At 40.8% G+C, this 12,254-nt stretch overlaps 1 protein-coding gene across 2 annotated transcripts in view; it reads right to left on the minus strand.

The window, feature by feature from the left end:
• The window catches only part of TET1 (tet methylcytosine dioxygenase 1), a 71,538-nt gene that overhangs the window by 28,201 nt on the left and 31,083 nt on the right, over positions 1-12,254 (minus strand). For both annotated transcript variants that reach the window (XM_087767733.1, XM_009465993.2), the window contains 2 exons: positions 2,035-2,243; positions 909-1,059 (listed from right to left, as the gene is read on the minus strand). In XM_087767733.1, coding sequence (XP_087623859.1) covers positions 909-1,059; positions 2,035-2,243 — 360 coding nt within the window. The remainder of the gene's footprint in view (positions 1-908; positions 1,060-2,034; positions 2,244-12,254) is intronic.

Consider the following 12,254-nt stretch of genomic DNA (forward strand, 5'->3'; position numbering starts at 1 on the left):
CAGGGTAATCCAAATGGAGAACCAGGTACTTGGCTGCCCTATAGCCTGTGTCTCTTAAGCATGCCAGATGTGCTAGTAAAGGCATGATACTTTTATCTAGGAGTTCCACAGGGAAGCGGGGTTAGAGACATCTACAGTCAGAGCAAAAGGCACTTTCGAGTTACCCTGAGGACTACATGTTCATCAGGCAGCGGTTATCAGTTTACAACACCTTTATTCCTTCCTCATGAAAATATTCCCAATGTAAAAAATGAATTTGGTTGGGTTTTTTTAGTTACTTCACATAATCCATCACCGTATTTTCTGTGCTATCTCAGCTTTATGTCATCACTAACACTCATAAGCAGCAATGACAGTATCCTGCATCATATTTTAGTGTACTCATTCCTCCAAGAGTGTTTAAAAAACATGCTGTCCACAGAAAAAAAAGTTTATTCTAGGTGGCGGACAGAAGACCAGGGTGTCAGCCAGTCGGACAGCAGTGTGAAAGCAGAGCAATCCAAGGCACAAAATTTTCTATGACAAGGCAGAAGGACTGAATCTCTGAGGTGCAGCCTTGGTGTTTAGAAAAACCTTTAGCTCTCTTTTATACTTACAAAGAATTAACATTTCATACAGAGTTACACGGTGGAGCTAAATATGCGTACAGAAAAGCATCTAAGGATAATTTTAGGGTATTTAAACACCCTAGTATTTAAACAGTAAACGACACTGAGTTTTCATACAGTGGAAAAATTATAAATACTACAGTTACAAAACATTTAGCTGGGTGCCTGTGCGATAAGCTACGCATATATGTGTGAGAGAGAAGGGGTGGATATCCATAGATTTCATTTCTAGTTCTGAAAATCATCAGACTAAGTATTTGGAGGAAAACAAAACAATAAAATAAATAAAATAAATCTTACTTGTTTAGGGTCATCAGTGAGAAGCCTGAATTTCCTGGGGTTTTTGCTTCTGGCAAACTTACAGCCATTGAAATACATACTCCATGAACAGCCAAATGAGAATGACGCTCCACAAGTTTCTGGATCAAGCCCTTGACATGCACAAGTACGACTATGAAAGGAAATAAAGACACGTCAACTCAGCTGACAACGCAGATTTTTTTTTTTTTTTTTAGGTCAATGCTATTTGCTATTTCTTTTATAACACACAGCGTAACAACACGGGAATTTATAAAACACATGGTTTAACCAGATACTTTCTGTTAAGCAAATGTTTATGTGGAGAGGACAGACTTTCTTGCCCATAAAGACAGACTCAACCCCCCAAAGTCCCCCTTCTGGGAAATACATAACACTCAGTTATAGCTAGATAAATATACCCATGCTGCTTGATTTTGACTTCTCCAGTTGGATAACATTTTCATCCAAGAAAAAAACCACTCCTAAGGTGGTTACTTAGGTTACTCCTAAATCTAATAATTATTTTATTATGTATGGCAACACCGTTGGCTCCAAACCGATCCAACTTTCAAAGTGGAACAACCCTACTTAGCCTGACCCTTTACGAACATGAGCATTAGAGTCGGGTCACTGTACAGCTATTAGAGTCTGCTTAAACGCAGGCTACACAAAAATCAGCACAACGGCAGCACTGCTACAGAGCCTCAGTTGCAATGGATCATCTAGTCAATTAACTAAATTCCTCTCATAGAGACAGAGAGGAAGATCCTGATTTTGAGAGTTCAATCTCTTATTTATTTAAAAAAAGCCACGTATCACCTTCTTAGCAGCTCTTTACCATGGCCGTGCGTGCAAAGGGCACACTGAACGTCTTGGGCAGTGTGTGCAAAGCCAGGAGAGAAGTTCACCCTTTCCCTGGGTGTAGCATGTACAACTATCCCTTAGAGCCCGGTCTCTAGGAAAAGCCGGGAACTAAGTTTTATACTGAAATGACACCTAGTGGTTTGCAATTTTAAATGGGCTTTTGTATATTTATTTTATTAGCCTTATTAGTGAATTCTCAAGTTAGTTATTGCAGAACATTCAAAAGGCAACACAACAATCATTTACTATTAAAGTAACTTACTCTTCATTTAACGCACATCTACGGCTGGTGGGACAGCCGTATTTTCTGAGGCTCTGCGTCAGTTCTTTGTACAGCGTATCAGCCAGGAGATGAGGGATCCCTTCCCAGGCCAGGATGAGAATCACAATGACGGCAGTTTGACAGTGGTGTCCTGCACGCTGACGTACCAAGCACAGCAACTTTTCCTCATCACTACTTCTTCGTATCACCTGGAAGAATCATTTTGTTTATTCTTTGATAAGTGTAGGAAACAAGTAACATGTTACTCTTCTCTGGGACAGGTAAAGCCTGGAAGAGTAAGAAACACTGGTGCCCAAAGAGCGTCCATCAGCAAGCAGGACTGCGACAGCATCAAACACTGATGTCTGGTGTAGAGCGTGATTTTGTGCTGCCTTTTTACCTGTAGAAGAAATAGCAGCGCATTTTACAGGAGGAGGAGTATTTCAGGTGTTCTACACAAAAAATAAAGATGATGCATTGAGAGGAAAATAACCACTAGAAGGAAATAATAATCCTGAGACAACAGGTTCACTGAGAACCTAACAGTTACCTTGAAAATAATACAGAAAATGTACTGCCACAACCCAGAATGCAGGTACCTAAAAGCACATCACAAAGACACACGTATGCATGTGTTAGGGTGGTTACCACAGTTACCTATCAGTACATAAAATGGTTCCCACCTTGCAAAGTTAAGATTAGAAGGAAGCGATGGAAAGAAACTGTGTTCTTAGTGAAAGAAGCAATGAGATTTTTCAGAACATATCCCTAGACAACCTACATTAAAGTTCTTAGCAGAGTGCTGAAGTTTTTTACTAAACTGTATGATATGCAAAGCAACCTTTGTCAACCTTATCCATAAAACACAAAGACTAATACACTATGGAACAGTACAATATACCACTGAACTAAAAAAGAGAAAAAAAAAAAAAAAAAGGCTAGACAGTCCTGCTCCCACATATTTAGGTTTTTATCACAATCTGAAACGGAGTTGCATTGTAAGACCACCAAAAAAAAAATGCATTAAAGCTAAGTAATACAAGAACATCATCTTTGAAAACATGTTTATCTATTCTTCAAATGTGTTTTAGCCAGCACAGACTGTGTGAGGCCTCCAACAAAGGTGTCAAGACCTCAGCATCAAGCATATTAGGCCTGGACTTCTCTCAGGCACTAGAGGCTACGTCCTCTTCCTCGACCCTGTCGTACACAGGATGGGGATGAGCAAGTCTGTCTTCCTGACTGCGTGCTGATGGCGAGCCCTTACGTTGCAGATATCCTCTGCCAGCTCCATAGCAATGGGCTTGCTCAGGGCAAGGGGTGGGTCACCCCGGCTTTCCACCCAACACCCCCTCTCCATCAGCAGAGCTCCCACAGACGTGTTACTCGTCATGGACTATAACAGCAGGAAGGCAACAGTTTCACTTACTCTTTGAATACCTCCAAATATCTGAGTTTTCACACAGATTCCCTATTGGACTGATGTCAAAGGTTCTTTGTTGCCAGACGTGCAGCTGTCACTCATATGTGACCTCTAGCCTGATCAGCTCTGAATATCTAAATTATTTGAACTGATTAAAAGTGGGGACCAAAGTACACCTGCAATTAATCTGCAACTGAAAAGATTTTCAATAGATGAACAGTTTCAGAGGGAATCTGTGCAGGCTTTGCAGGAAGAAGCAAGCTTAAAGTTAATGTGTGTCAAGAGAGAAAGTATCACCCTTCTAAAGTTAATCATACAAAGCCTTACAATCAGCCTTAAACTTAATGAGAAAACAAGCAAATGCATCTGAGATACCATGACTGACCAACCAGTACAGTATTTTTTATAAAGAAAGAAAAATAATGCCACTCATTTATATTTGAGTGAGGTTTAACAGAAAATCTACTACGGCTGATATACAATACAGGTTATTCATGTTAGTGTGAGTTTTAGATTCCTGAGGCAGCACAGCTCCTTCGATTCAGAAGGAGAGGGATTTAATTTTGTTACCCTGCATGAAGGGTGATGCTTTTAATCTCTTTGTTTGGTTTCCAGACTTCGTAACTTCAGTAAGGGAATCTGGTACCTCTTAGCTTCTCAGGACAACATCAGGTTGCCCTTTCTGAGTTCTCGTATAGCTCTGAACTGGAAATGCACGGTCCAGGAAAAATGACAAATGGACAGGCAGGAAAGTTATAGTTTCCTTTAACACCACACACTTCCCTGGAGTTAAACATAGCTGGAATTTGCTTCATTATGCACGCAGCAGAGAATGCAATACTCTTAATGGACCGAAAAACATTTTACAATCCATCATCTTTCAGGCCACAAAGGTAGCTAATGGATTTATTAGTGGTCTGAATTTAATTCCTGTGGCTCTTAAGAGGTTACATCATATGCTCATCTGACTCCTACAGCTGGAGCGCCCCCGTCCTTTCCTTACCAGAGATAAGGCACTTTTCTCGCCTGGCTGTTACGGTCTTAAGAAGAGCGCAACTTGCACCGAAACAACCACGGTTCCTCCAGGCCCGCAGCCAGTGACAGCGCGGAGAGAGCTGGAGCCGTGGTGCTTTTCCCGTATAAACCGATGATGCCCCTTCACACGCTGTGGCCGACATTCTCAAAGCAGTCATAAACAGAGCCTCCGCTTCGTAATAATAATAAATCCGCAGCAATGTCACACTCAATATACAGAAAAGCACATTTGAGCAGGACAACTGAAAACTCTGGAATAAATCCAGCCAACAGAAACACCCTGTCATTCTTAATGATTTGACAGTTTTTCTAGTGGGGGAAACTGCAACTGCACTGTTTGACTTGGTGACTTCTTAGTTACATTAACGCTGATGTAACTGTTAATTTCCAACTTGCCATTTGTTTTCCAGTGCCTGACTACATCAAATAAATTTTTGAACTCTACAATAAATTATATGTATATTGTATTACATGTATATACATATTAAGCTAAAGTAAAACTGACTGCATTTGCTTTCGTTACTAAACTTGTCATTAGTAGTTGGTACAATCCAAAATATGACTACAAGCTGTGTACCACTTAGCAAGATTTTGCCTGATGTGCTTACAGATCAGATTTCTTACTATTTTTCTAAGTAATGGATGTAATAAGGCTTTAATTGACCGATCATTTCTTCAACTACTCTTTAGCTGTCTCCAGTTTATTTCTTTCTTTCTGTTCCAGTTTCTGCAGCTTGAAATTACTGGGGATGGTTCCAAGATCTTTTCACCCTTAAACATCCCCAAACCCTACAGTGTTTTAGCCAACTGCGCCCCCCCCCCCCCCTTACTTTCTGGAAACATCACACTTGTTAAAGTCATACAACAGCAACACCGTCTTAATGATGTCATCAGGAGAGCGGCATATATAAAATCTCTGCCTACGCTTTAGTTCACTTGATTCTTTTCAGCGTGCCTTTGACACAGTGGTCCTCCTCAGTAAGGCAAATGGAATTAGTATACTGTCACAGCCACAGAGAATATGATAATAATGCAATTTATTAATCAATTCTTTATGCAATAATTTAAATTGCGTATTTATTTGCTATTGAAAGGTTGCAAACATAATCCCCAGTGTACTTATTGTTTACCTATGAAACACTGAGATGCCAAATATTAAGATAAATATGCAACACACAGAGCAAGTCCCTGAATGTTTCCTCAGGCTGTGAACAACGCACAAATCAGCTAGCAAATCTTGTCTCCAAAAGTTATTGGTACTACTCATGATTTCTGTGATGTAGTTAACAACAGTGATGAAGTAAATAATTTAATACTTCAGTTTGTTTAATTTTGGTCCCTAATGCATTTAAAGGGAATGAGAAAATAAACATTTGTTAAGTGGTGGAGCTTTAAAGCCAGCTTTTTAAAATGGAAGAATAAAAACTTTTCCCCCGCAATTACTTTTCCACACAAAATAACCACACCTTCTTAGTGACTCACATAGAATAATATAATCAACAAAACAGACTTGCAGTAAGTTTGTAAAGTATTACGCAACACTTAAATGTCATATGGTCATCTTTTTGCAGGTATGTGGGGACGGATTATCCCTGAACTCATTTTAGCAAGCAATAACTGCCATCAGTACTGAGTATCCATCAAAAGAGTCCTACGTTAACAATGAAAAATCTGCTTCAGCTGCAACGCAGCACTTCTGGAAAGCAACCGACCTGACAAACTCCTCCACAATGCTTGACCCGATACCCATCAGCCCTCTTCTGCACTCACAATAACTGGGCACGAAGTTACACGCTACCCACTCCCTCACCTGTCTGTAACATAACCACGTCTAGGACAAAATGAAAAAACAGCTTTCTTGCGCACATACATATTTGGATACACAATAGTATCGTCCTTGTAGGTTGCTGATTTGGGCAGGATGCTCATTTATTTCGGTCAGTTTCAAAACCAAGTTTTGTACATCCCTCCCACGCTGCAGTCGGGCACCCACCACTGCTTTCTGTACCATGCCTGTCCCGCACTACTATGGCTATCCTTCTGTTCCTGTTTATCTGTACATCTAAGGGGAGATGGCAATTCAAGCCCAGATATTCTCAAATGGCTGAACCTGAGAATATGAGCAAGCCTTCAAGGTGAGCCACAGCCTGACAGCTAGGACAGAAATACAAGCCACAGCTATTACGGCATCATACCACAGCTAAACCGCTGGTTCTACAGGTCACAAAGATAGAAGTTTACCCAATTTTCTTAACAGAAAGCATGAGCAAAAAACTAGAGTATATTTACTGAAGAGGTGCCATATGCAGCAGAATTTGCTCCAGCAATTTGGCAACAAGTTATGGGATAAACAAGAGGAAAAGTGAGCTTTTCACTCCCTCACATACGAGGATAGTGAAGAGACAGAAAGGGATGCTAAGAATTAAAGAACTGAAGAATACAAGAGCAGGACGAGGTCAGAGGAGTGGGCTGCCCAGCCGTATCCTCATCCTGACAGTGACCGAGAGGAGTTGCCTAGGGATGGGTAAGAAAGGCACTCGGATGCAGAGGGGCTTCTCAGCAACCGCCAGGCACCTTCCAGCCACCTGCCAGCAGCTCAGGGGACGTGCTCTCTCCCAGCTTTTGAAGGATTTGCCTTCTATGCGTTTGTCCGCTCACTTCTAAATCTATGCAGCATTTTACCATCCACTACATACCTGGGCAAAGCTTAATTCCAGACTACGTGAAAGAAAAAAACATTACCTTTTCTTCGTGCTGAGCTCGCCCCCTGCTAGAGCCCTCTAGTTTTGGTACAGGATTGCTATTCAGCTCTCCATGCCACCAACGATTCGAGAGCCCTGCTTTCACCCCTTCCCTCTGCCAGGCTGATGAGTCTGTACCTCTACCTGTCCCTTCCAGTTCTGCTGCACTTTCTTGAGCTGGGGGACCAGAACTGCAGACAGTATTCAAGACTGGGGTGCAGCATGCTTTCTCGCAGAGGCCTCATTATGCTTCATGTTTTCTTTATTCCTCCCCAGTAATTCTCACCAGTTTCTTTTGCTGTTTTCAACACTACTGAACACTGAAGCTGATGTCTAATGAACTATTATCCCAAGCAGTAACAGTCAACCTAGCATCCATCACTGTGTGTATGAAACTACAACACTCCACTTTTTGTGTAACTTTACATTTATCTATCATGTTAGTGGACATTCGTTCTGGATCACAAGTCCTTCCTGCTCTTCATGGTATCTGTCCCTCCTCTTCATTATCCTGAACAACTTTGTATCATCAGCAGTTTGTCACCTCACTGTCTCCCACTTCTTTCAGATAATTTCTGAATGTACTTAACAGCATCAGTAAAGTTATGCTATCAATAAAACCTTCTTCAGCTGTCCAAATGCTTGAGTTCTACTGACTTGAATTCTTTCTTTTAGATCGTTGAAGCAACTGTCGCAGCCCTCAGCAGGAGCTCTAGAACAAGGCATAAGTACACTGTGAATAAAAACTACTTGATGTCCTTAAACATAAGCCAGTCTATCTAAATTAGCACGTACATGACTTATGTAAGTAGCTAGGAGTCGGGCTGCAGAAGCTCAGCATACCAGATGCTGAATTACCACATGGATGAGAAATTACTTTCCAATTTAGGATCACCAGAATAGTTGCGTTAACTTTAACATGATATAAACCAGACACCGCTAGCAAATAGTATAAAATCTTAATTGCGGGTTAAATACACTGCCATAAATTACTGGATGAAAAAAAAAAAAAAAACGGAACCAACAAAAAGGTCCTTTTTAGGTTTATTTCATCTCCACGTGGTTCCACTGCAATACTCCCTCCAGCCCATGCTGACTTTCTTCAGTAAAATGTCTCCTCTGCAGGATATCAGTAGTTGATTTTAAAGTGAGAACATAGCGTAACTGTTCACTGTAATTTCCTGAAATAGGCGACTCATTTAGAACAGTTTGGCTCCAGGTCTTCTACCCTGTAGATTTTGCCTCTGCGCAAAGTCTGCGTATGGAGTCCTCTCGACACAGGACAAGATTCTCGGCTAAGCTGCGATTCCATAATAACCTACACCAGCGCAAAGTGAGAGCACAGTGCTGTTAAAACCTGCTGCTGTTCTAGCAGGTGATCCTGTGTAACCGACAGCAGGAGAAATGTTCTTGTTTGCCAGAGAAGTGAGTCTGCCCTCCTTTTCCTAATTCATCCCTACACACATTAAACCACATTAAACTCTTTCCTTACTGGAAAATGTTATATCCTTTTATTCTCAGCATGTCTAAGAGATACTAGAACAGAAATAAGTTCCACTTCCCTAAATTCTCTCTTCTCGAGTACTAGCAGACTACATCAAAAGAGTTAGCACAGAACAGTTACCGTCAGTCACACTACTCTGATGTCACTTCAGTGATATTCCTGTAAAAACAGCGAAGTGCGATATCTGCAATTATCTGCAAACACCTTTTTCAAGTTGCTACTAGAAGTGGTATTGTACCATTTACAAACGAGCAAACTGCAGCTTATATAGGTTAAGTGATTCTTCTACAGTCGTGCAACCAATACTGCAGAAATGAGGACAAAACTCCAGTCTCAACTCCCAGTGCCCTCTTACCCTCCTTACTGCCTCAAACTTCCCTTTCTGTTACATTGCAGGCAATGGTAAACTGCACTTTGCATGATACGGATGACAACAAGAATCTGCTCTCTGTTTGTTCAGATATCCCATTTGTTTTAATTAAAGTAGTGATAATAGCAACTTAAATGCTTGCTCATTTATAATACTTGAGTTTGTTTACCTTAACATAGCTTTTTCACGTTTACTCTATTAAAGTATTTGAGTAGTTCTGCATATAAACAATATTTAAACACTTCTATTTACTCCAGAAACCATGTAAAAGTTTCTAATAATTTTGAATCTCAAAGCATTGCAGCGCTTAACAAAGAATGGCTTTACAAACATTTTTGTCTAAAATAAACTCCTCTAATTCTGTATTTAGCAGGTATGCCTCCTAGCAAACAGTGAATATAGTGCCTGCACAGCTATCGTACCTGCTATGAACACTAACTTAACGTATTGCACCGTTACGGCAAGAAAGCGATGCTCTAATACAACGTTGTCCAAAAAGCTGAACAAAACCCCCACCAACCACCCTCTCCATGAGCCGAAATTAATTTCCTTCCAGACTTTTCCTATGGAGAGCATCATTTAATCATAAAGACGGTTTAATAAATGAAATAAAAGCTTGAAGTACAGTAAGCTGTTTAAAGCAGAATGGAGCTGCACGTTCTACTTAAACCTGTGGGGACAGTCAGTCCAGGAGAATTTACTTTAAAGCCCTTTTCAAACATATTTCAAAAATTCTCCGCTCTATAATGTCTCACCCAGCACAACAGCTTCACTGTCCCCTAGCTAGCAGTGCCGCACCAGACCTGCTGACCATTTCACTGCCAAGCGGGATACAGAAAATAAAGCATCAGAGACTGCTTACAGGTGCCCGACTCCCTGATAAGGCGGTGCTCTGACAGCTCAGTTGATCAGTAATGACCATCCGCTGCAAAGTATCTCGCTCCTCAGTCAGTTAACTTTCTTTAATAAATTACACATCTCTTCTAATACTAACAATAACTTACATATAGAGAGCCCAGAAGGTGGAGTAACTTCTCAGTTTCCTTGCTTTTTCAATTCCCAATGTCAATCACTTTCTCAGCTGAAGCGAAACTAGCTGCATCCGCAGAAGAAGCCATTGTTATTAAGGCTCATTCAGCACTCAACAAATTGTAGTTTCTGGCATGTAGGTACAAATTCCTATCAGTTCAATGATCTATAAAATCTTGGTTATAACAGTAGGTTATCTAAGGATTACTCTTTAAAAAATTCATTAATTTCAGTGGCTAATACTTATACTAATAATAGGTTCAGGTCTGTACAGGACTAATTTCAAATTTAACTATATTTTACAAGTATTTGTAATCAGGTTTTTTATCCATTTTTAAGCCACCCTGACTTTTTTATTATTTATATATCCTACTAATATACAACCAACACTGCAGAAAAGATAATAAAGATCTGTCAAGTTATAACTATAAAACCCAAAAAAGGCAGACAGTACAGAAGTGAGAGAGTTTGAGAAACTACTTGCAAAAGGCATAAAAGCCCCATAATACTGTACTTTCAAACAAATCAGAGCCACCAGCAGGCGAACAGAATCTGAAGGGTCAACAGATCGTCCAAGTGTTTAAAAGAAAAAAAAAGGGGGGGGGGGGGGGGCACAGAGAAGAGAAAGCTCAAGATGCAAAGCCCACTTCTGCTGTGTTCGCAAACAGGAAGTTTGGGAAGATTCCTGTATCAGAAACCTTCACAGGGGACAGCTAAGGATTTTTTTCTGAAGTTAAAGCCCTGACAAAAGTATAGGACAATAGTGACAAAAAAACCAAACCCAACCAACCATCCCCCCCACCAAACAGTAGCAATTTGCCAAGTTCAGATGATATCCACCGAAGAAACTCAAGGATGAAACAACTGACGTATTAAATGTGATGCGCATTGTCTTGATTTATAATACATTAGTACCAAAAGGCCTGAAGATCACCAAGAGGACACCACTTTGGGAAAAGACCCTAGAAGAAATGTTGATTCAGTGATCACATTAGCCTGGTATCTGCGTGGGGCAAAGCAGTGATCACACAGGAAAGTGTGATGCACAGGGAGAAGTCAAATAAACTTTTCTGAAGTGAAGTCACAGCTCAGTCGTACTGCAGGTCTTTCTAGACTTCCAAAAGCCATTCGGTCCCTTAGTAAAGGCTCTTAAAAAAACCCTAATGTGTCTTGGGACAAATCAAAAGACCACACATGAATAATTGGTGAAAAGACACGAAACAAAGGCTGGTATGTCTCCAATGGGAGCTCTGTAGAACTGCGTCCAAGCTTGTGCTCTTGAGCATGTTTGTTAAGGGTAAATAAAAGGATGACAACATTTGTTGACGACACTAAGCAATTCAGAGTAGTGAAGACAAGCACAATCTGCAAACAAATGAAGGAGTAGTTCCTGCTGCTGAGTGGGCAGTAAAATGGCAGACAAAATTCACTGTAGATGTGCATATTTAATGCACATGGTGAAAACAACTCTATTTTTAGACAGAGATGGACTATGAGTTGGCCATTACCATGCAGGAATGAGAATCTGGCATAATGATAGTGCTATGAAAATGCCAAATCACTGCTCTGCAACAGAGGAAAAGCAAAAACAACTGCTAGGAATTACTGGGAATAGAGCACAAGGCTGAAAACATTATGCCAGCATTTTAACTCCTAGCATAAGAGAACAGGAAGGAAAGGAAAAATAAAGATGACAACATTTATGAAAGGCAACTGAACACAAAGACACTGTCTCCAGCTCAGGGCACCACAGAGCTAGGAATTACTGGAAACTAAGCGAGTCTTCTGGAGGCAACTGCCCTGCTCTTACACCTTTCTGCTATCCGTCTGCGCTGGAGACAGGATATCGGCAAGAAGGACCCCCACCCTGACATGTCCGTTTTTATCACTTCTTATCTCTTGTCTTTATTCAGAGCTGGAGCCTTAAAAATTGCATTGCAACTCTGAACAAAGACAACAGATAGCAATGATAGCTAGTTGACCCAAGCCAATGTCCACTGAAACCAGGAGAAGGAACCCATAGGAAATGGGTTTAATCCAGAAAACAGGAAGACCCGAAGCTGACCTCCTCTGAGGTCAGTGACACGTATCTTTGACTTCAGTGCAGCAGGAGGATGC

This window comes from Nipponia nippon, unplaced genomic scaffold (genome assembly GCF_047370975.1).
Source record: "Nipponia nippon isolate SJK-2023a ecotype South Korea unplaced genomic scaffold, ASM4737097v1 scaffold_3, whole genome shotgun sequence".
Taxonomy (NCBI): domain Eukaryota; kingdom Metazoa; phylum Chordata; class Aves; order Pelecaniformes; family Threskiornithidae; genus Nipponia; species Nipponia nippon.